A 25,794-nucleotide genomic window follows, 5' to 3' on the forward strand; every position below is an offset into this window, starting at 1 on the left:
CATAGGATATATGAGCTCTTATGTGAGGGTTTATGTCCCAAAGCCTTTAAGATGTTATAACTGCCAGAGGTTTGGGCATGTGGCAACAGCATGTAAAGAGAAAATGAGGTGTGGAGGGGAGGATGAGTGTGGGGATGGTGTACAACCAAAGAGCTGTGGGGGTGCTCATAGTGTGGCATATGATGGGTGTGAGGCAATGAAGATAAGAGAAAGCTGGTGACGTTCATTGCAAGAGCTATCAATAGCACTGCTAAAGTAGTGTCTAAAACAGAGAGGATTCAGCTCATAGTGAAAGCGGCTGGGAGACATCAGTTTATGATAAGGTTGACATGGGAAGAGGTTCGAGATTACCTCATCAGCCGAGGGTGGAGTCATGTATTACTGGATCTATGACAGCTTCCCGGAAGTGGAGCATATAACGTTTTGTGTCTTCTGGTTTGTGAAGTGACGTGTGCACAAAACCCGGTCAATGGTAGCGAAAAACACCTAGCACCCCTTGTTGGATGCTACCGTACCGCTACATATTTTTATATTGCAATATTTAGATATTATAAATATATTTATCACCAACTCGTAGTAAGTAACGGCGAACTAGAAGCAAAATGTCAGCCAGTGCGGTTTACGTGTTAGACCTCAAAGGCAAGGTAAGAGGACATGCCAGATTTGGGTTAGCTAACGTTAGATAGCTAAATGACAAGTGTTTCACATTAAAATGTTTAACTAATAATGTATTGTACGTTTTGATGAACAAGTTACAATATAAAGCTAGCTATTTTACGTTCTAAGAAAAATATAGAGTATTGAATTTGAGAACTTTATGTTGACATGGGAAAGTAGTGATGGGAAACCGAGGCTTTCTGAAGCCTTTGGGGCTTTTACCAAATTGTGCCGAAAAACGGTTAATTACTCGGAGCTTTTAACAATGCACATTAGTGATGATCGTCGGTGCCAGGCGCGCCGGTTCCAGTACACAATTTTGTTTGGTTAAAATGTATGAACTCACAACGGTAAGTCGTTCTAGATAAGAGCGTCTGCTAAATGACAAAAATGTAAATGACATCTGCTGGTCAGCAATGAAAAGTAGCGTTTGATGTTTATACGTTTTTTCCACACTATTCATCAAATTTCAATGGTGCAGCGGTTAGTCGCTAGTCTTCGTAGCCTACAATTAGTTACTATTGCGTTGCAGATTCGTACCTTATATTATGCTTCCCTTTTTTTGCTGTGAATCCCTTTTTTTTTGCTATCAAAAACGTAATCTATGGCATTATGTAAGATCCTTAAGACAAGTAATTGTTTAAAGCTGCAATATGTAGGTTTTTGGGCACCCAACAAAATTAGCATAGAAAAGTAAGTTATAGATCAGTCATTCTCGGTGAAAGCAAGTAAGACGAGGTAGATCTGTTCTATGTCTCCTATTTCTATGCTTCATGGTCTTAAGTCTTACTTTTCATTATTTAATTTTTGATTTTGTACCTGAGCATCAAACAGCTGAAAATACAATATATTTGGTTATGGTAAATATATTTCACAACAGTTTAGATCGACCTGGCCAAGGCTTTCGACTCTGTCAATCACCGTATTCTTATCGGCAGACTCAACAGCCTTTGTTTCTCAAATGACTGCCTCGCCTGGTTCACCAACTACTTCTCTGATAGAGTTCAGTGTGTCAAATTGGAGGGCTTGTTGTTCGGACCTCTGGCAGTCTATGGGGTACCACAGGGTTCAATTCTCGGGCCGACTCTTCTCTCTGTATAGATCAACGATGTCGCTCTTGCTGCGGGTGATTCCCTGATCCACCTCTACGCAGACGACACCGTTCTGTATACATCTGGCCCTTCTTTGGACACTGTGTTAACTAACCTCCAAACGAGCTTCAATGCCATACAACACTCCTTCCGTGGCCTCCAACTGCTCTTAAACGCTAGTAAAACCAAATGCATGCTTTTCAACCGTTCGCTACCCGCCCGACTAGCATCACTACTCTGGACGGTTCTGACTTAGAATATGTGGACAACTACAAATACCTAGGTGTCTGGCTAGACTATAAACTCTCCTTCCAGACTCATATTAAACATCTCCAAAACATTTCCTATTTCGCAACAAAGCCTCCTTCACTCACGCCGCCAAACATACCCTCGTAAAACTGACTATCCTACAGATCCTCGACTTCGGCGATGTCATTTACAAAATAGCTTCCAGTACTCTACTCAGCAAAATCGATGCAGTCTATCACAGTGCCATCCGTTCTGTCACCAAAGCCCCTTATACCACCCACCACTGTGACCTGTATGCTCGTCGGCTGGCCCTCACTACATGTTCGTCGCCAGACCCACTGGCTCCAGGTCATCTATAAGTCTATGTTAGGTAAAGCTCCGCCTTATCTCAGCTCACTGGTCATGATAACAACACCCACCCGAAGCACGCGTTCCAGCAGGTATATCTCACTGGTCATCCCCAAAGCCAACACCTCCTTTGGCCGCCTTTCCTTCCAGTTCTCTGCTGCCAATGACTGGAACGTATTGCAAAAATCGCTGAAGCTGGAAACTTATATTTCCCTCACTAACTTTAAACATCAGCTATCTGAGCAGCTAACCGATCGCTGCAGCTGTACATAGCCCACCCAATCTACCTACCTCATCCACATATTGTTTTTATTTACTTTTTTGCTCTTTTGCACACCAGTATTTCTACTTGCACATCACCATCTGCTCATCTATCATTCCAGTGTTAATTTGCTAAATTGTAATTACTTTGCTACTATGGCCTATTTATTGCCTTACCACCTCACTCCATTTGCACACACTGTATATAGACTCTTTTTTCCCCCTATTGTGTTATTGACTGTACGCTTGAATATGCCTTCGCCCCCATTCCCTGTCATTTGAGTGTACTAGACCCCGCGACTCTACCTGCTGAGCTATCGTTCATGTGACGCTACATGAAAAAGTCTATATACAGTACATTGTAAGTACGGTGTCCAGTCGAGGTCCGTGTTTGAAAGCAGCTTGGAATCATAGAATTCACCAGAACCACGGCAAAATCAGTGGCACCTCGCATTTTGCAACACACGTTTGAAAAACCATGTGATCAAACGAATCTTCGGACGTCATTAATCACGTAATAATGTTCCTTTTGAAACGAACATCGGTACATTGTCAGATCAGTAGTGCTTTGAAAACCACGCGAAAGTAATGTTACTTAGCTAGCTACTCCACCAGCTGGACTGGTTTTGAATGGACTGTTTCTTTGGATCACGTGATGCATTAAAGACGAATTCTGCATGATTATGGTAATGGTGGTGGCCTTGTGAATAGTAAGCTGTATTACAAGCCTAACGAGAGGTGTTATCATCCATGGTTGTCATGACCACCAACAGTTGCCCTCATCCAAAGGCTAGTTTATTAGGTACGCCCGTCTCCTACCGGGTCGGTACCCCCTTTGCCTCCAGAACAGCCAGAATGCTTCGGTGCATGGAAACGTTGCTCAATTGATATGAAGGGACCTAACGTGTGCCAGGAAACATTCCCCACACCATTACACCACCGCCATCAGCCTCTACCTTTGACACAGCCACGATGTGGACATGGACTCATGCTGCTGACGCCAAATCCTGACTCTGCCATCAGCATGATGCAACAGGAACTGGAATTCGTCGGACAACTCCTCAATTGTCCAGTGGTGATCGCATGCCCACGAGTTGCTTTTTCATGTTTTTGCTGAGAACCCTGTATGGGCCTCTGCTGCAATAGCCCGTCCGTGACAAGGACCGGCGAGTTGTGCGTTACGAGATTCCGTTCTGCACACCACTGTTGTACTGTGCCATTATTTGCCTGTTTGTGGCCCGCCTGTTAGCTTGCAAGAGTCTTGCCATTCTCCTTCAACCTCTCATCAATGAGCTGTTTTCACCCACAGGACTGGTGATGACTGGATGGTTTTTGTTTGTTACACCATTCTAAGTTAATCCTAAACATTGTTGCGTGTGGAAAGTCCAACACGCCTGGCACCGACGATCATACCACGATCAGTCGCTTAGGTCACTCGCTTTGCCCATTCTAACGTTCAATCAAACATTAACTAAATTCCTCTGTCTGCCTGCTTTTTATAGCAAGCCACGTCCACGTCACTCGACGTACATAGGAGCGAACCATTTGAACGGGGTGGTGTGCCTAAAACTGTCCGCTGTGTGTGACGGCTCAAATGCATAGTCCAGTTATGATGACCCATGTAGATTTTTGTGTTCCATATCAAGGACACTTGAAGATATGAATACATTGCCAGTGATTCCTGTTCAGGATGTTGTCAGGAGACACAGGCCATGTCGATGTCCTAACATGAAGGATAAAGTGAGAGTAAGTTCCTGTTGATTTGTTTCACCTTTTCAGGTTCTGGTTTGCCGTAACTACAGAGGAGATGTGGACATGTCAGAGATTGAGCACTTTATGCCTATCCTCATGGACAGAGAGGAGGAGGGTAACTTATCCCCTATCCTGGCCCACGGAGGTGTCCGCTTCATGTGGATCAAACACAACAACCTGTACCGTATCCTTACTGCCACTCACTCATCCTTTCACAAAATGTGTTTACAACTACTGCCTCAATATTCCTTTGCCTTTCCAATATTAGAGTACCCAATACAAATGGGAAAATTATACTTATCTTGCGCTTTGTAAAAGGGAGCGTGATGGTTGGTTTTATTGCTTAGGTCAAATATACTACTACTCTGAGAGCTCACAAAAAGATCACTTCCAGTAAATGCCACTTTCAGTTATTTCTCAAACTGACCTCCTTTTCCAGCTCATGTTTGTTTTACTTATCAGCCCCACATCAACTTCACCTTAACATATTTTCCATCAGTTGTAGCAACGTCTAAGAAAAATGCTTGTGTCTCATTGGTCTTCTCTTTCCTCTACAAAATTATTCAGGTGAGTTGCATATTTTGTCTATTGTGTGTGTTTACTATGGCGGGTGACGAAAATCGTAGTCTTATTTGGCCAATTATTACCCATATGTTATTACAGATGTTTAACTGGTAAGAAATGTGTTATAGCTGGTCTTTGAATTATTATATGAAGCACTGCTACCAACTTCATGAGAAAATGCAGTTGGGTAACTTTATTAAAGTCCTTTGTCTCTTCAGGTTTTCTCAGAGTATTTTAAGGAGTTGGAAGAGGAGAGTATCAGAGATAACTTCGTCATCATCTATGAGTTGATGGATGAGTTGATGGACTTTGGCTACCCCCAGACCACTGACAGCAAGATCCTTCAAGAGTGAGTATCCTCTCCAGCCCTTAATCAGTCTCCTAAACTCTGTACAAACCCATGTTTTGCTTCCATTAAACATTTTCAAATCCCTCCAAGTTAAACACAAGATACGTAGTGATCTACACTAGTGTATGTACCAAATATCTAGAATTTCACCCAAGCACCCAGTATGGCTGCAGACAGAGTGGAATCTGTCATTGTTGGCCTATCCTCTCACCCTGTTTGTCTCTGGTTTTTAGGTACATCACCCAAGAGGGGCACAAGTTAGACACGGGGGGCCCGCGCCCCCCTGCAACCGTCACCAACGCAGTGTCCTGGAGGTCAGAGGGCATCAAGTACAGGAAGAACGAAGTCTTCCTGGACGTCATTGAGTCTGTTAATCTTCTGGTGAGGCCCCTTGTCACGTCATGTTCTAACACTCCCTTCCCTCTAATACAATCGTGGCATGCAATGTTTATTTTTGTCTGACAAAATCATTCAGTGTTTTATTGAAATACTATCAACCATTTGAACTTAGACACATTTGAGCAATTCTTGTAAAATGTCTGATACTTCTCCTTTTCTCATGTATGTGCAGGTCAGTGCGAATGGTAACGTGCTGCGCAGTGAGATCGTGGGCTCCATCAAAATGCGGGTGTTCCTGTCAGGGATGCCCGAGCTGCGTCTGGGGCTCAACGACAAAGTTCTCTTTGAGAACACTGGCCGTGAGTTCCTCTGCACTGTTTGCCACTGGATGGGCTACAATTCAGTTAAAAGACAAATGCATGTAGATTTCAAAGCTGTTTCTGTGTGGATTCTCAGCCCAAACTTTAGACACTTAGCCTTTTGCTCACAATTTCCCATAGACATCAATGCATGATTTGAAGACAGTTGGAGTTGTGCACACATATCTCAAGTTAGGATTCAGCTCTTACCTCTAATCTATTTCAATTAAACATAGCTTTCATTTTCTCAGAACTGTACTTGTACCAAATCCAATCCTCTAATGCCCTCTCCAACTCTCCATATTTTTCTATTGCTGTGCTCATCACAGGAGGGAAGAGTAAATCAGTGGAGCTGGAAGACACGAAGTTCCACCAGTGTGTGCGTCTGTCCCGCTTTGAGAATGACCGCACCATTTCTTTCATTCCTCCTGATGGAGAGTTTGAGCTCATGTCCTACCGCCTCAACACACACGTATGTACTGTATCAGAGACGGGCCAGTTTAATTGCATAAGATGGGCTTGTCATTATAGTTTGTTTTCCCGGACAAAGATTAAGTGTAGTCTTAGACTAATAGTGGAGTTTCTCCATTGAAAGGACTTTAGTAAATATACAGTGCATTGGGAAGGTATTCAGAACCCTTGACTTTTTCCACATGTTATGTTACAGCCTTATTATAAAATGTATTAAATTGTTTTTTCCCCTAATCAATCTACACACAATACCCCAAGATGACAAAGCAAAAACAAGTTTAGAAATATTTGCATATTTATTACAAATAAAAACCAGAAATATCACATTTACATAAGTATTCAGACCCTTTACTCAGCAATTTGCTGAAGCACTGTTGGCAGGGATTACAGCTTTGAGTCTTCTTGGGTATGACACTACAGGCTTGGCACACCTGTATTTGGGGAGTTTCTCACATTCTTTTCTGCAGATCCTATCTAGCTCGGTCAGGTTGGATGGGGAGCGTCGCTGCAAAGCTATTTTCAGGTCTCTCCAGAAATGTTTGATCGGGTTCAAGTCCGGGCTCTGGCTGGGCCACTCACGGACATTCAGAGACTTGCATTGTCTTGGCAGTGTGCTTAGGGTCGTTGTCCTGTTGGAAGGTGAACCTTAGCCCCAGTCTGAGGTCTTGAGCGCTCTGGAGCAGGTTTTCATCAAGGATCTCTCTGTACTTTGCTCTGTTCATCATTCCCTCAATCCTGACTAGTCTCCCAGTCCCCACAGCATGATGCGGCCATGGTCATGTGACGTTTGGCATTCCGGGCAAAGAGTTGAGTCTTGGTTTCATCAGACCAGAGAATCTTGTTTCTTACTTCCTGACTGATGTCTTGAGATGTTGCTTCAATATATCCACATAATTTTCCTTCCTCATGACGCCATCCATTTTGTGAAGTGCACCAGTCCCTCCTGCAGCAATGCACCCCCACACCATGATGCTGCCACCCCTGTGCTTCACGGTTGGGATGGTGTTCTTCGGCTTGCAAGCCTCCCCCTTTTTCCTCCAAACATAACGATGGTCATTATGGCCAAACAGTTCTATTTTTGTTTCATCAGACCAGAGGACATTTCTCCAGAAAGTACAATCTTTGTCCCCATGTGCAGTTGCAAACCGTAGTCTGGCTTTTTTATGGTGGTTTTGGAGCAGTGGCTTCTTCCTAGCTGAGCAGCCTTTCAGGTTATGTCGATATAGGACTCATTTTACTGTGGATATAGATACTTTTGTACCTGTTTCCTCCAGCATCTTCACAAGGTCTTTTGCTGCTGTTCTGAGATTGATTTGCACTTTTCACACCAAAGTACGTTCAACTCTAGGAGACAGAACGTGTCTCCTTCCTGAGCGGTATGATGGCTGCGTGGTCCCAAGGTGTTTATACTTGCGTACTATTGTTTGCACAGATGAAAGTGGTACCTTTAGGTGTTTGGAAATTGCTCCCAAGGAGGAACCAGACTTGTGCAGGTCTACAATTCTTTTTTTGTTGTTGAGGTCTTGGCTGATTTCTTTTGATTTTCCCATGATGTCAAGCAAAGAGGCACTGAGTTTGAAGGTAGGCCTTGAAATGCATCCACAGGTACACCTCCAATTGACTCAAATGATGTCAATTAGCCTATCAGGAGCTTCTAAAGCCATGACATGATTTTCTGGAATTTTCCAAGCTGTTTAAAGGCAGTCAATTTAGTGTATGTACTGACCCACTGGAATTGTGATAGTGAAATAATCTGTCTGTAAACAGTTGTTGGAAAAATTACTTGTCATGCACGAAATAGATGTCCAAACCGACTTGCCAAAACTAGATTGTTAAGAAGAAATTTGTGGAGTGGTTGAAAAACGAGTTTTTTTTTATTGACTCCAACCTAAGTGTGTGTAAACTTCCGACCTCAACTGTACATAAAAAATGTAGTCTCAAGGTCAATGAGGATAGTGGATATGAGGGTTTAAGTGAGATTGCTTATAACAGCGCCACCTATAGGCCAATCAGTACCATTCTTTTTGACATAGTTACTCATCGTGTGCCAAAGTTTTGACCATATCAAGGACAAATAATAATCTAAGAATAACAATAGCTTCGCTGTGAACCCCTCATGATAACTTTATTTGTATAGCGCTTTTCAATACAAGTGCTTCACATCATAAAATATAAGTACTTACAAAGACAGGAGGAAGGAGAATGAAAAAAGATGGCCAAATAAAGTCATACATTGAAATCATACATTAAAAGCATCTTTATAAAAATGTGTATTCAGCAGGGATTTAAAGCTACTTTGTTGGGGAACGGACCAAATTCAGAGAGATGTGAGTTAGACCTTTCATTCCCATTGAAAGCAAGTCTACAAAGCAGTAGATCTGTTCTGTGTGCCATTTCTATGCTTCCCGTTCTGAAGTTTCGTTTTTGCGTCTTTTGGTTTTGTACACCAGCTTCAAACAACTGAATATACACTGAACAAAAATATAAACGCAACATGTAAAGTGTTGGTTTCATGAGCTGAATAAAAGATCCCAGATATTTTACATACATACAAAGCTTTTTTTCTCAAATCTTGTGCACATTTTGTTTATATCCCTGTTAGTGAGCGTTTCTCCTTTGCCAAGATAATCCATCTATCCGACAGGTGTGGCATATCAAGAATCTGGTTAAACAGCATTATCATTTCACAGGTGCACCTTGTGCTGGGGACAAAAGGCTGCTCTAAAATGTGCAGTTTTGTCACACAGCACAATGCCAAGTTGAGGGAATGTGCAATTGGCAAGCTGACTGCAGGAATGTCTACCAGAGCTGTTGCCAGATAATTGAATGTTAATTTCTCTACCATAAGCCGTCTCCAATGTTGTTTAGAGAATTTGGCAGTACGTCCCACCGGCCTCACAACCGCATACCACGTGTATGGTGGTGTGTGGGCAAGCGGTTTGCCGACGTCAACGTTGTGAACAGAGCGCCCCATGGTGGTGATGGCGTTATGGTATGGGCAGGCATAAGCTACGGACAACAAACACAATTGCATTTTATCGATGGCAATTTGAATGCACAAAAATACTGTGACGAATACCGTTTATTTTTTATTTTTAAGGCATCTGTGACCAACAGCTGCTTATCTGAATTCCCAGTCATGTAAAATCCATAGATTAGGGCCTAATGAATTTATTTAAATTGACTGATTTTCCTCATATGAACTGTAACTCAGTAAAATAAGTGACGTTGCATGTAGCGTTTTATTTTTGTTGAGTATACAATATTTTGGGTTATGGAAAATGTATTTCACAGCAGTTTAGATGGTACAATGATTCTCAACTCAATGAATGCTTGTTTTGTCTCACAAACTGACATTAGGCGACACTATTAGAATTTTAGCAACCAGGAAATGGCAGCGCGATTTCTGCATGGTGCATCTTTAGTCACTGAATCTGCAAGCCCTTTTTTTTTTTTAAATGGCTATTCTCAATTCAAAGGGCTTCAAAGCCCTGTTTTAATGGAGATTCTCAATTGAAATGGCTTCTTAGTCCAAGACTAGGCTTTATCTGTCTGGGAAACCGCCCCTTTTGGGATGCGCATGCCATTAGAAGTGTTCAAGTAGAAGTTGGAATTCGTACTTGGTGAAACTGCCACATCCATTTGCGACATTACAACTACAAAGAAGTTACTTCAAACAACGTATACTGTTTTCTTCCCTTGGACGTCATTGCATGTGCGATAGAACAGCAGAGTGTACTTTTTTTGTTGTTGCTACGATGCTGGATGCTCCTCATCTGGTTTCATCAACAAAAACAATAATGCATGCGCTGGGGTGAACAGTGGCACTGTTTCACCTTATGCAGATTTCAGCTTTAAGGTATTCATATATTTCTATGCATATGAGATTGTGACATTATGCATATATGAGAAAGACGTGTCAAAGCAGAAATGACCCTTTAGTTGTCTTGTTGAGAAGTAGTTTTTTTAAGCCTTAGAAATGTGTTGTCCCCAGGTGAAGCCCCTGATCTGGATTGAGTCTGTGATAGAGAAACACTCCCACAGCAGGATCGAGTACATGATCAAGGTAAACACCAGCCCTACAACGTTACCCAGCAGCTAAGATAACAGTATGCTTAGGTATCAAATCAATAGTTAACCACGAAGCTATCATAAACACAATAAGCATGATCTTCTGAAATGCAATATATTGATCTCACTCAGGCTAAGAGTCAGTTCAAGAGGCGGTCCACAGCCAACAATGTGGAGATCCACATTCCAGTTCCCACAGACGCCGACTCACCCAAGTTCAAGACCACGGTGGGCAGTGTCAAGTGGATCCCAGAGAACAGCGAGGTCGTCTGGTCCATTAAGTCATTCCCGGTGAGTACAACAACACACTGGACTGCATGCTAAAGTAGACCATAGTTTTCAAAGTGGCGTTCTTTGAGTGACTGAACATCATAACCACAAATACAGATCTCAAGTGTCACAACTAACCTGGATAAATGTATGTGAAAAACAACACCATGATCCTAACTGTTGCTCTTTCATCTTGTCTCAGGGGGGTAAGGAGTATCTGATGAGGGCCCACTTCGGTCTGCCCAGTGTGGAAGCAGAGGACAAGGAGGGGAAGCCCCCCATCAGTGTCAAGTTTGAGATCCCCTACTTCACTACTTCTGGCATCCAGGTAAGATGCCTTCCTCGCTGCAGTACCTCTTTTATCCACCAGGGGTGTCTCTTGTTGCTTTTAGTATTGGGAAACTGGTAATCATTCTAACACATGATGGAGCTATTGTAACACATTTGAGGTCCGGCTGTTCAAGCTGAGACCTGAGGTGTCTCGTTTGGTGCGCTTGATTTGCTGCTTCGGGGTCTGGTGCTGTTTATGTGGTATTTTGACTACAGACTGTATGACACTGTAAGTTAACACAGGGAGAACAACATCCCTTCATCACCATAGTGTTTGCCTGGTGGGTCTCTGTCAGAGATGTTGGTCTCTCTGTCACAAAGCTACACTGGAGAGCTTAGGAGTTGACAAGTTGCTCTCTTTCTGGGAAACAGCAGAATGTGTGCACTGTATCCAGAAAGATCTGCACAGGTGCTGTATAGCCAGCATCAGGCAATTGCCCCCCCCCCCCCAAAAATAAAAAACGATACACACTGCTAAAAAACTGCTTTTAGCACTCAAAATTGCCTTCTTGTATTGAGACATTGTTTTGACAAATACTGTGACATAATGGTCAACAGCTTGTTGATGGGATGGTTAAGAGAAGAACTATTAGGAGCACAGTTCAGTGTGCAGGTCCGTATTGTTGTGGGTCAATGTCATTCTCTCCCTGACAGCCTTCTGGGAGCTGTGGGTCCCCTGATAGATCCAATCAACCACCAGATCTGCCACCAGGGAAATGACTTCATAGCCCAGAGAATCAAAGGACAGCCTTTTCATTGGCTCAGAGGGGGTTCTTTCGATCCGGGTCTTTGTATGCCCTCAGGACAGCCTGAATTTGTCGGGGCATGGACTGGGCAAGGTGTCGAAAGCATTTCAAAGGGATATTGGCCCATGTTGACTCCAATGCTTCCCACAGTTGTGACTCATTTCTCTGAACAGGTGAAGAAAAACATCACCAAATTCACTGGGAAAACTTTACATAGGATGAAGATGTAGTACTCCGGCACCTCCTTACTACCTGTTAGGGTGGGGTGGTGGGTCCGTGGGGGGCTTTTGACCATTTCTTTGGATTCCTCATGTCGAACTCGTTGTTAGGAAAAAGTTTTGTCCAAATCAGATGTTAGTTTCTATATTTATTGAATATGATATGAATCCTATAAATTAAAATGGTCAATTTGGGTGAAATCAATTTGTTTAATTTCTCAGATCAAATTATATTTCAATAGAATGTTACAATTACCATAATTGCATCTGTTTCTAACGAACAATTTCAGACCAATCTGAGAAGGTGGGTGTCAACCCTCTAGTGCTTTCTGAGGTGAAACGACCGGTATCATGTTTTGCACTGGACGCAGCACATTCAATAACATCCCACACATAATTGAGAGGCAGGGGATTAAATTACACTTTGCTTGAATTTCTCTGGAAATCAGGAAGTTTTGGCACTAATGGAAAATGAGGGACTTTGTAATGAAATCAAGCTACGGAGTTATTGACAGTGTCTTCCTGTTATGTTCTACCAGAGAATGGTCACTGAAAGGTTTCATCATCACTCCAAGATGCTCTCGTTAACGTAGCAACACGTAGGCCTACTTAACCCCAGTAATGGCACCTTGAGGAAAGAGTTGCTTGTAAACCGCAGCTCCTCAAAATAACTCACTCAACCAGAGATCAATGGAGACATCATCAGAGAGATGCCGCTGGAAGCTGCTATTTAGGGAGTTTGATTGAGCTACTGTGTGTTTTGGCTCTGGCTGACCCCAAGGCCACTTCGCTGGTGTTCCAGGTCCACTTGAATTGTGCAGAACCCCTGAGCCCACCGCACACCACCAAGGATCTCTTCTAGCATGGAGGGAACATTTAGGCAGCTTGGACTTATCATGTGAAATCCATAGATTAGGGCTAAATGTAATTTATTTCAATTGACTGATTCCCTTATATGAACTCTAAGCCAGTACAATGGTTAATTGTTTCATGTTGTGTTTATATTTTTGTTCAATCTAGTTTATCAACATTTTAAGCTAAACATTATGATCTGTTGTATGAGCCTCATTGCTTTTTAAATGTTTTTGGATGTAGCTTAGGCCTACTGGTTGTTTGGGATCATTCATCTGACAGCTCCCAGTCTGTTTGGAATAAGTCATTTCTTTCTTGCACAGAACGACAAGCTGACCAATAGAATAGGTATACTTTTGTACTATGGAGGATAGTAGATTGACATAGGTTTGTGATTTTGCTGTTCGTTACTCGTCTTGTTGGCTGAGGAAAAGTACACGTGGACCGTTATTCTAACATCTTCAAATTGGGATCGGAATTTGTTAAGGACGCACACTATTGCATCCTGTTCTGTTAAAATGAATTAGGCCTACTATAATCTGCATGTGATTTCAGTCATTCTGAGCATTATGGGTGGACGCCCTAATCAGGTCATGCACCCAATGCATATTGGTCCGGTACATTTCTTAAATGTCCAGTAAATTAAAATTCTGCCGGTCAAGTGTCCGGCGTCCCATTTTCCTAATGGAAACCCTGGTGTGTGGGCGTATGTGTGCGTGCCTCTGCGTTTGCCTGGCTACATGTGTGAGCGTATGTGTGCGACTGTGCGTGCTCACTTTCTCCACGCTCCCTTGTCTCTCGCACACGACATGCGGCACCAGCAACAACAAAAAAGAAAAGGGGAACCACATCAGCTCCTTAATTAGACAGTGTGGTATATCAGAGCGTATCAAAGTGGTGTTTAACCCCACTGCCAGCCTTGCCAGGCATACAGGCAGATGTGCATCAAGCTCCCCAGCCATACCCCATCTGAGGTAGAAAGGGAAGTTTAACACCAGAGTGGTTGGACTGCTGTAGAGGCAGGGGCTGCATTTGTTTCTTTATAGCCTGCTGATGGTAGGGGAGCCACATCAGGGCTCATCTTCCCCCTCTAAGGGATAATTACAGCTAGGTTCCCCCTCCCCTCAGACACAGTGGCGTGACCCACCAGCCCCTCAGATGTACTCCATATAGGCCCAGTCAACCACCAGAACAGAACACATGACCAACTGCAAGTACTCATGTACTATAAAATGTACAATACATACATCATAGTCCATATCATGTTTGTACTGTGTATGAAAATAAGTATTGTGTTTGGCACAGACATCCTGAAAAGTAGATATTATTGTGTGGTACTATTCAGGTGCCCAAGAAAGTGATTGGTTGGATGTGCCTTTGCTGTAAGTTTTGTAAGCACATGATCATTTGATGTAAATAAACAGTTGTTCCTGTTTTGGGGTGGCACAGGTAGCCTAGTGGTTAGATCGTTGGGCCCCGAGCTGACAAGGTAAAAATCTGTCGTTCTGCCCCTGAACAAGGCCGTTAACTCACTGTTCCCCGGTAGGCCGTCATTGTAAATAAGAATTTGTTCTTAACTGACTTGCCTAGTTAAATAAAGGTTAAAAAAAATATATAACTTCTGTTTTATTTATTTTATTATCGGACATCTATCAGTAGGTAGTAGAGCTATCATCTATACCTAGTTGTTTTAAGAAGAACTTAAACAAGTTGTTTATTGGACCCTGGTTGACAGATTCAGTGCCTATTTTAGCTTCAGCATTAATTGAAGCTATTGATTTGATCAACATGAGGCAAAGAGCTATTGAAATGGTGAATGATCTACCAGAGCCTGGAGAAAGCACTTATAAACAACTACTGTCTCTGTATTCACATTCTGTACCATCAGAAATCCTTGAAGACTGAGGACACATTCATCCCCAAGCTAAATGTGCTGTATTTCAAGAGGGTGTCCTTGAAATATGGCATATTTAGCTTGCTCCAAATGTGTCTGAAACTTTTTTACCGACTGTGTGAAATGTTGCCAAATCGTGCCTGCTTTGGTCTTACAGTAGTTTATAACAACAAACATCTGCATTTGTAAGGCTCCAGACAACTTAGACATAGTGTATAGTAGGCCACACCTCGATTTAGCTGTGTTTTATTACAGAATCACATCAGCCAACCTTGTTACTGTCTGTGACTAACTGGTAGTGTAGGAATATGGAGCTACCAATTTCACCACAGGCCATGTAGAGTTGTAGACAGGTGAACTAATGTTGGAGATGTCAGAAGGAGAATAATGCTTGTCCTTGTTTTACCCTGTGGGTACTATTTCTGTATCTGGCGGTTTCTCATTATGACTCTTGATGACTAAAACTTTAGAAACTGTCAAATATTAGGGAACTTTGAATAGGCTCAGTTATGGTACCATGTTTAGGCAAGATGAGACTAAAGGTTAGTGTGACTCTTGCTGATTTATAGTATGAATGTATCGATAAGGCCAAGTGTGCAAAGCTGTCATCAAGGCAAAGGGTGGCTACTTTGAAGAATCTCAAATATAGAATATATTTTGATTTAACACTTATTTGCTTACTACATGATTCTATATGTGTTATTTCATAGTGTTGATGTCTTCACTATTATTCTACAATGAAGAAAATTGTAGAAATTAAGAAAAACCCTTGAATGAGTAGGTGTGTCCAAACTTTTGACCGGTACTGTACATCATTCATAATATTTATTGCTATGTAGGTTTATGTATGAGCTGGTAGCACAATTGAGGTTAGCTAGGGACACTGTCAGTGATAACCACCAGGCCTTTCTGAATTGGCCTTGTAGGCTTGCCTTAACTGCTAGCACTCCTGTTCTGCCAATGACAACCACTGGACCTGACTGATGTTAGCTGTGACATGCCAGCACTGAGATCCTCCTGTTCTCACAATGAGAAAAGCCTCTACTGTCTAGACTGCAGTCAGACACACACTCACACCGCTCTGAGACAGTTCAGACAGTCCTCCCATATGCATATAGACCTATTCATTTTGCATTGTGTATCGGTTGTGTGATCTGCCTCAAACACCCTTTAGATCTTAAATTACACTTGGAATTGGCGTTGTGCGCAAATGGGAGGAGATTTACAGCTCACAGTCCAAATACAGCGCTAGTCTGACATGAATAATGTCAAGTCAGCAGACAGATTTACCTCGGTGGAGTAAATTATGTGTTTGTTTCCTACTAGGTTGCCTTTGCACCAGTTTATGGGATCACAGCCTTTTTCATAGGAGAATGCAGCAGCCCCCTCTCTGTAGCCGTTTTTGTATTTTATTAGGATCCCCATTAGCTGTTGCGAAGCAGCAGCTACTCTTCCTGGGGTCCACACAAAACATGACATAATACCCAACATTAATAGACAAGAACAGCTCAAGGACAGAACTACATCAATTGTTTCTTTGCCTGTTATGAGACAAAGCAATCTTGTGTGTCTTGGAGGTAGGTTGTGCCCAAGTACTAGCGGTGTTCACACCTTTCTGAGCGGAAGATCAAATATTTATTTTGGGTGGCCGACTGCATGCCTGTTGCATCTTCATCAGGACCACCAGACAGATCAGACCTAGAGGTGCTCATTGAGGAGCCTTTAAGGGCCAATGATGTCCTGGCTTTCTCCATTATGGCCCAGTTATGATTGATGGTACCCTTGGTGTAAAGAGTTTTTGCATTAGGGAGTGAAACAATCATCTTCCCCATATGGTGTTGATAAAAAGCTCAGTATTTATGTGAAGAGAGCTTGGCTGCGGTGTGGTGTGCTGAGTCCATTTACACATAGTCAAATCTGCCTGTCAGTGTAATTCTCTGGGCTGTTATTGCAAGTGTTTTATCTTGGGGAAGATTTAAGACTCAATCCCCCCCACTCTCTATCTGTTAGAATCTCTGAAGGTGGTCCTCGTTTCAATGAGAGCCCGGCCATGAAACGATGGGGGAATATTAAGCTCAATTAATTATAAGAGCACCATGAAGATAAGCATATTAAAGGGATACTTCTGGATTTTGACATGCTAGCAGTTACCATAGACTTCTAGCCATTGTACTAACACTAGTTGGCAATTGCGCTAACGCCAAGACGCAGACATAAAAATGGTATCCACAAGTTCATCTGACTCTAGGGAAGGGGATAAAAGGCTTTATTGGAACAGTTAGCCCCCTCGTGGTATGGCTCGATTTGGTAAATTCTTTATGGAAAATGATGCAATATGTGTACCCTTGGTGGATCTTATTCAATAGGTTGTAGTTTGAAGAATTGATCATTTCACACAGGATTGGGAAGTGCTAGTTCCCCACTTTTTGTTTTAATATCTCAAATGTTCTTAACCACTTCTTCATACCAGCTTGTTTCTGGAATGTGAAGTTCTCATCTGCAGACATTGACTTGTGTTGCAGCCAGGGCATATTTGACCTTAGTGGTTGTTGCCTGAAACGTGGCATTGTTAATGTTAGTATTTGAGTGAATATAAACAATAAAATCATCCTGGTAAAAACAATGCAGTATCATATACAGTAAAACTGATTTTGTTCTATTCATTATAGTGTACTTTACAACCCCTCCCCCCACCTTCCTCACTTGGAACACGGTTTGCTCTGTGTGATGAAAGACATGTTTTGTGAAAACGTTTGCTCACTCTTGTTTTTAGGTGCGCTACCTGAAGATCATTGAGAAGAGTGGCTACCAGGCTCTGCCATGGGTTCGATACATCACACAGAACGGGGGTAAGGTTGAACATGCTCCACACCATGTAGTAGTAGTAATAATAATAATAAGCATTCACACTCTTCTCTCAAAGAAGACTTCATCTCAGCCCACTATACTGTAATAATGATCTCTCATTATCATACCACCCACTAAACATCTGCATGTAAAACACCCTGTCATCTACCATCAATATTATGTGTTCAATTGTGCATCTGCTCCGGTCCTCTGTGGTTCGATTGGCTATCCTGCTCTGTTGCCCCTCACATTATACATGTATTGGCATTTTTATTGGTTTCAATAGTTTCAGTAATTGCAGCACTGAATGTTGCTTCAGGGACCTTTTTTTTTCCCTGCCATGGACTACATCTAGGAGACACACTGCTAGCAAAGGGTCTAACGCCAGTAGATTTGGTTATTTTCTCTCCCCTCTTCTGCTCTACAGTACATCATGTTGTGAGGTTCTACAGTACAGTCTGCAGTCCGTCTCTCTCCAGGCCTCTCTTCCTGATAAGGTTATCTGTGCAGATGGTCTGAGACAGGGCCCCTCCCACCTCTGATTGGCAGGAAGGAAGTAGCCAGGCAATAGCGTTGTTCTTGGCGGTCGCTGGCCAGCTGTCATACTGTACTACACCCCGTCGAATGGCTGCTGAATTATAAAGCAGAGCAAACCCAGCCAATATTAATTATCTCCAATATCAACCAGAGGAAGGCATTCATCTCCACTCGACTGGGCGCTTGTTTTGATACTTTGTCAATCTGGGGGGGTTGAACCTTTTGGTCCGGGCAGTCTTTTGTCTGCTCTGTGCAAGGTCAGACAACAGGTCCTGGGTCTGTTTTTGTCTGTGTGTGTGACTTGAAGATACAGTTGAAGACTAGCCTATTTGGAATCACTGACTCGCTGATGGAATTCATGTCAATCTTTTTACTACAATAAAAGTATTCTTCTCTTGAAATGAGCCCAATAATATGTTGCAATATCTTTAGGGCGTGTACATGATCCCTATTATCAGGCAGGTGTGCTATTATAGCAATAAGCATTATAGCAATAAGCATTATCACCTGAAGTCATATGGATGTAGCATGGTGACTACATGGCTGAAGCATGGGGTTGCTCTTCTGCATTGTTAACCACAATACGCTATTCATTAGCTAGGCCACACTCTAAATGTCATCTTGTTGCTTGCTAAATGTTCACAAAAAAACTCCCAATGTCACTAATAAATAATGTGATTTTTGAGTTTAAAAAAAATAAATACTGTGTAATTGTGTGCATTTTCCAGTGAATATAGGCCTACCGTTTATGCATTCAATTGGCCGACGCGTTTCCCGCTGGTACTTTTTTTTTGTCATGCCAGACACCTCGTTTGTAAAACACTGCCAATTACGGTACAAATGGAGTTGAAAAATGAATCGTACAGCATTTAAAAGCCATGATCAGGCTCTTTTCAATAATTGCAATCAAAACTGTTGTCTTCCTGAGATTGCAGTTATAAATGTTGTGCAGTGACTGGGCTTATTTGAACATATTATTTTCCACTCAGCGATCACCTGTGTGAGGAGTTGCGCGCTTTTGCCACCCAACAATGGATATTCAGCTGATAAACGATATGGCTACTTAACAGCTTCAGGAATTAATCTGTTATTAAACAATTATATAAACTTGACATTCAAGCAGCTCAATAGTGTAGGCCTACATAAACCTTTCTTTGCAAATGACATCGCTGTGTACGATGTCTGATATGAAAAAAGACTGAAAAACAGATGGAGGACTTTTTATTCTGTGATTGTGTGGAATCCAAGTGCCAATGTTCAACTCAGAATTGGGCTTCCCGCCTCCGCTGAGATGTGTCCGGCACGAGGACGTATCCTACTGAGGCGGGGCTCTCGACACCGAGAGGGAAGGCTTCCTCCGCTTGGAAACCGACTGCTGATTTAATAAATAGTGTGACGCGTCAGATGTCGGGAAGATTGTTAAGAAATAAATATAAATTATTATTTTCTGTTTTGAAGTTTGAAAATGTACTGGCTCAAGTGGCCATATGAAAGCTTCAATAACTTGCCCGGTAGAGGTTGCTGGGCCAGCGGGCAGCCCTGAATGTCGAGCTCTGCCTTCGTACCATTCCTGTACCATACCGGGGTATACAGTATTACCAGCAGTGCACACAAGGGCCGCTATTTTCTTTCCAAACATAAAAAAAAATGATTAATTTGTCGTACAAAACAAAATTAGGAGGCAGAGATCTTTATCCAGGAGGGGATTTATTGTCTCTGCTGTAAACAACAAGCTTGATCTTGCAAGTTAGCAAACCAAATGCATCGCTGGAGCCCTGAGCTGGAGATCATTTATTTGGCACCTTACATGCATAAAGAAGTGGCATAGCATGCACCCCCCTGAGCTTTAGGGCACCTCAAACCCCCCCAAAACTAATGCAAATAGTCTGTGTAGCCATTTGATTAGCTGTTCAGGAGTCTTATGGCTTGGGGGTAGAAGCTGTTTAGAAGCCTCTTGGACCTGGACTTGGTGCTCCGGTACCGCTTGCCATGTGGTAGCGGAGAGAACAGTTTATGACTAGGGTGGCTGGAGTCTGAAGTCTTAAGTATGGGTGATAGATTTCATACTGGAGTGGTTAGACCTTAACTGTTAGTGTATCGCTGAATACTTACAGTAGATGTACTGTTCATATAGATTAATCTTTAAATTCTTTAGTTTAACACAGATATAAAAAATAATATTTAAGAACTGTGGCAGCATACTGCACTTGTTGTATCTGACCAAAAGGGAAGTTCTAGCCACCCTTTTCCATACTAGGCATCTGTATTTGTCATGTGCATGTGTGGCATATTCCATTAGTTCCACTTAGAGTTCAAAGAATACTAGAGCTTTTGTTTGTTCCTAATTAATACAAAATTCAACTTTGTTCAACCCTGTTATTAACTCAATGTGTTTATGTAAGCTGTCACGGCAATCAAGCGACACAGGAGATCACTGATGTGTAATTATAAACTTTGTGTGAAGGTGTCTTCCCAGTTAATTACAAACATCTCATGTACTCTGGGCAGTGCCAAGATTTAAGTCCACATTCACCCCCAACAGCCCTACTGAATACAAGCCAACGCCACCTGATCTGAGTACTTGCATCATCTTGATGAGCTCTGGATTTTAGTTGCCACACTGGGCACCCGTTTCCAGACTGTTTCCTTGCCAGTGTCCACCGCAGACTGCTACCACACAACCATTTTATTTTCTTTTGTTCAAGAAAGTGATGCAACGTTAGCAGCCTTAACTGGCAGATGATTCAGTCTGAGATGTATTCATTTTAAAGAGCAAATGTAGTTAGACATCCTTAATATTAAGCGTGGCACCCTGTGGTTTTATTAACCTCATCCATTAACATTTACAACTTCAAAGGGAAAGAAGTGAATCATTATTGACCTATGCCTAGCCTATATGACATATCACTCTGTTATCAAACAATGAAAGACGAAGTACTTCAAATTCCACGTTTCATATCACTTTTAAAGAGGAGCAGTGTTATTTTATGGGGAAGTGATACACTTCACTGTACAACAACAAAGCAGTGGCCCTAAGTCAACTGGAGGCCTTGATCTCTTTGGCAGCCTAGTGTTTTCTTCAGGCTGATTGAAAATCCTTGTCAGATTTGCAGAGTGGCCTGGGGGCCTTTATGTGGCCTTAGGTCCTGATTGGCATGTTGATGGCGGTTGCTGTGGGGTCACATGCCTGTGGTTTAGTTTCACCCCTGCACCGACAAGCACTTTGTTGTGGACGACGGCATGCGAATGGCCAGGAGTGCCAATGTCCCTGTGTGAGTGTGCAATGGCCAGGAGCCTGAGTCGGCAAAGCCACGCACTGTTTCCATCTCCGCAAGAAGAACTGTGTGTGTGTGTGTACGTTTTTGGGGAGAGGGGCGCATAGGACCAAATTAGAGATCTCCCATGAGCGGGCAGTAAAGGCCTGTAAACACAGCCTATCAATTACCACAGCCAAAGTAGTCCTAGACTTAAGCTGTCTTATTCTACCCCTTTTAATATTCTCTCTTTAACCAGCATGTGTTTGATGGTTAAGGAGGAGGAAACCAGTAGAACCATTGTCTAGCCCGTGGCATGTGCTTGCTACAATTTTAAAAATAGTTTATCCATCTGAGTCGGTTATTTAGACTGATGTGAAGACTGGATTAGAGAGTTCTGTTAAGTATCATATTTTTTAAGAAATGTCATATTACTGAGTAGTAGTATTTTGAAGTTCTATTAGTTCTATTCTATTAGTTGTTAAATGATTTAAAAGGGTCAAAAAGTCTTCCGTTTTATGCACATGAAACATTTAGAAAGCGAACCGTTGAGTTTCACTAGGAGTAAACATGTTGTGAAATTTAAAGCGTGTGTGGCAGGGACTTGTGGGCGTCTGTGTTAGATTCTTCATAACTTCTGAATTTGGCACAGAATTTCTCGATTACAAATATGTCAGTAGTGTGTTTCAAAGTCAACTCACGTCACGTAACAATACTATTGGGCTCCGGGCACCATTGTTCCAAGTGCCCTTGGTTCCCCTAGCAACCACAGAAACACTGTTCCACCTTAACCTTTGCACTTAATTGCTCTTAAAGCAGATACGGTTCAAGGCAAATGAAAACCAGATACGCTGGGCTTGGGGCAAACCATTTCATCACTCCACATCTAACGTTCCACACATCACACTGTTTCCATAACAAACTGTTTTTTTAATTGTTATTACATACATTGAGGCTGTTTCTTAGGCTAAAGAGTGATTTTGGAGAAGTTTCTACTAACAGACGGTACTGATCTCGTTAAATCTGGCCCATGCTGCGTGCTTGCCCACGTTGTGACGCGTAAGAGGACACACAAAGTCCACAAACATAAAGAAGTACACAAGCCAGTGTGTGGGTGGGTGGGTGGGGGACTGTGTGGAGGGTGTGTGTGTGGGGGAGTGTGGATGTCATGCTCACCTCTACTCAAAACTCTGAGATTCCTGAACAGATAAGTAGTCAGAACTTGGCCTGAGCAGAGAAACCAAACTCGACACAGCTGTGTGCTTCCCATTGTAAATCTGTGTATTTAAGATGTTTGTTTACAACTCATACTGCCAAGCAAAGCACCAGAGAAACTTAACTCAACATCTCCTTACTTACACACAATCTTTGGTGTTAGGGAACCAAAATAAGGAAACTTATCCTTGAGCTGGTTCTGCTGGTTTAATCAGTTGTCTCATACGTACTTGTCCTCTGTTAGTTTTACAATGGGTGGAGCCAGCTCCCAGGAGACACATCCGCTTTTCTTTTGTTTGGCTCTAGGAATAATATTGAAACACTAATTCGTTTTGAATTATTTTCCATTGTGTGTGTGTGTGTGTTTGAGGTTAAGGTGGAAGGGTAGGAAAACGGCTTCTCTAAGCATTAGCTTTTATGGCCAAACCGATTTTATTATATATCAGTCAATATCCATGTATGACTGTGGGCTAAATTGATGTTACTGATTAGATCACTAATGATATTGGTTTCCATTTTCTTTTCCAGATTACCAGCTCCGAACCCAATAGAAACTGCAGCAGGAAAGGGAAGGGCCCATATTTCTATGGATGGAACATTGTTGGTCACAGATGTGTAATTACTTCTAGTCCTTTGTCATGGACATTTGTTGTCAATTGACTTCATTTGTTTTCTTTTCAAGTTTTGAAGTTTGTTTCATGTTTAGTGCCATAATACAAAAATTATATTCCTCTGAAAATTCTAAATATACATTTTTATTTGGTTACAGTTGTGCTCTAAAAGTAGTGAGATGTATGATATTTCTATAGTAGGTCAGTTGCAAATATTGAATACAATTGTTGATACTCACCCCTTTTCCATCTAAATCACCTGCTTGCAATGTGGTCATATATTTTAAAGGTCAATTTCAGGTGTTACAAGTTGAGTGTGACCAACGAAACAGTGAAGTGTTATAAGAAGTTTAATGTGAATTTACACACAGCGTTCTTCATTTATCGGTTGTCCTGATTACTTAGTGATAACCTGATGCAAGGTTGAAAAAGCTCTTCAATATATTGTCTGGTCCGGAATCATCGGACATCATAGTCTGTATGGCTGTTATGATGAGAGTAAGGTACATTTGTGCAGATCGAAGTGAGAATGGTCAAACTATATAATAAAATATTTGCCACACCAGTTTCTATTGCAGTTCCTTTAGGCCACCATTACCTCTGTGAATAATCAAATCCTGAATGTTTATTAGGATGTATTAAGTTGCTAATTAGCTGTTGATACATTTTAATATTTTGTGGTCATTTTCATCTGTTTTGTTTTCTTATCCTCACATTGGTCAGTGGAATACAACATGCTCAATGGAAGGCAACATTTTATAAACCGTTCTGAATGAAGCTAGCTATTAAATGGTATTGTTCATTGCTAGCAGATATTTTAGATGACTTGTTAACAGTTGACTGCCATGGTTGCTTCAATAAGTTCTCAAAAACTTGGCCAAAAACTGCAAATTTGCAAAAACATCCCTATAGTGATCCACCCCCCATCAGATATTTTCTCCCTCATAAAATAAAAATGTTATGGTCTTGTTTGCTATAAACTGATGTTTATGTCCAAATCAAAGAGACAAGTCTGAGTGGTTGTGAGTTTGAGGTTTCTCTTTCTTGTCCATTCGTTTTGATCACAACACCGTTGTGGCGAGAGCTTTTGCTTATGCAGAAAATGTATCTGAAAGTGTCATCGATTTTGACGACTTTTTTTTTTATACCTTCAGTTCACATCCAATTGATCTTTTAAAATGAACGTTTCAAGCTGATATCAGAGGAGCTTGCTGTGGCTGTATCACTGGAGGATCTGGATTGATGCCATCAGATCGGCGTGAAGCAGAAGAACGTTAAATACCCTTGCATGATCGTATTTAAACGAACTACCAGACCAAAGTCAACATTCCTAGGGCACGGGGGTAAGGAGATCAGGATCCAGGTGGGAAAGGGAAGTGTGGAGTGCAATAGAAATTGTATCATCTGTGGATTTGTTGGTATGGTATAAAAATTGGAGTGGGTATAGCGTTTCTTGGATAATGGTGTTGTGAGCCATGACCAGCCTTTCAAAGCATTTCATGGCTACAGATGTGAGTACTACAGGTCGGTAGTCATTTAGGCAGGTTACCTTAGTGATCTTGGGCACAGGGACTATGGCGGTCTGCTTGAAACATGTTGGTATTACAGACTCAGGCAGGGAGAGGTTGAAAATGTCAGTGAAGACACTTGCCAGTTGGTCAGCGCATGCTCGGAGTACACGTCCTGGTAATCCGTCTGGCCCAGCGGCCTTGTGAATGTCAACTTCTTTAATGGTCTTACATCGGCTGCGGAGAGCGTGATCACACAGTCATCCGGAACTGTTGATGCTCTCATGCATGTTTCAGTGTTACTTGCCTCGAAGTAAGCATAGAAGTTATTTAGCTCGTCTGGTAGGCTCGTGTCACTGGGCAGCTCTCGGATGTGCTTCCCTTTGTAATCTGTAATAGTTTGCTAGCCCTGCAACATCCGACGAGCGTCGGAGCCGGTGTAGCACGATTCGATCTTAGTCCTGTATTAACGCTTTGCCTGTTTGATGGTTCATCGGAGGGCATAGCGGGATTTCTTTTAACCTTCCGGGTTAGAGTCCCACTCCTTGAAAGCGGCAGCTCTACCCTTTAGCTCAGTGCGAATGTTGCCTGTAACCAATGGCTTCTGGTTAGGGTATGTACGTACAGTCACTGTGGGGACGACGTCCTCGATACACTTATTGATAAAGCCAGTGACTGATGTTGTGTACTCCTCAATGCCATCGGAAGAATCCCAGAACATATTCCAGTCTGTGCTAGCAAAACAGTCCTGTAGTTTAGCATCTGCTTCAACTGACCACTTTTTTAAAGCTTCCTGCTTTAATTTTTGCTCGTAAGCAGGAATCAGGAGGATACAGTTATGGTCAGATTTGCCAAATGGAGGGCGAGGGAGAGCTGTGTACGCGTCTCTGTGTGTGGAGCAGAGGTGGTCTAGAATTTCATATCTAATTTTATTTGTCACATGCACATGGTTAGCAGATGTTAATGCGAGTGTAGCGAAATGCTTGTGCTTCTAGTTCCGA

At 42.2% G+C, this 25,794-nt stretch overlaps 1 protein-coding gene across 1 annotated transcript; it reads left to right on the plus strand.

The window, feature by feature from the left end:
* Positions 1-383: 383 nt before the first annotated feature.
* Positions 384-23,850, plus strand: LOC106573540 (adaptor related protein complex 1 subunit mu 1). Its single transcript, XM_014148669.2, has 12 exons — positions 384-644; positions 4,386-4,542; positions 4,858-4,925; positions 5,141-5,271; positions 5,505-5,652; positions 5,843-5,969; positions 6,299-6,441; positions 10,435-10,506; positions 10,644-10,802; positions 10,984-11,109; positions 17,595-17,670; positions 23,203-23,850. The coding sequence occupies exons 1-12, from the start codon at positions 603-605 to the stop codon at positions 23,223-23,225; spliced, it is 1,272 nt and encodes a 423-aa protein (XP_014004144.1). The 5' UTR covers positions 384-602; the 3' UTR covers positions 23,226-23,850.
* Positions 23,851-25,794: the final 1,944 nt, after the last annotated feature.

Source organism: Salmo salar, chromosome ssa16 (genome assembly GCF_905237065.1).
Source record: "Salmo salar chromosome ssa16, Ssal_v3.1, whole genome shotgun sequence".
Classification (NCBI taxonomy): Eukaryota; Metazoa; Chordata; class Actinopteri; order Salmoniformes; family Salmonidae; genus Salmo; species Salmo salar.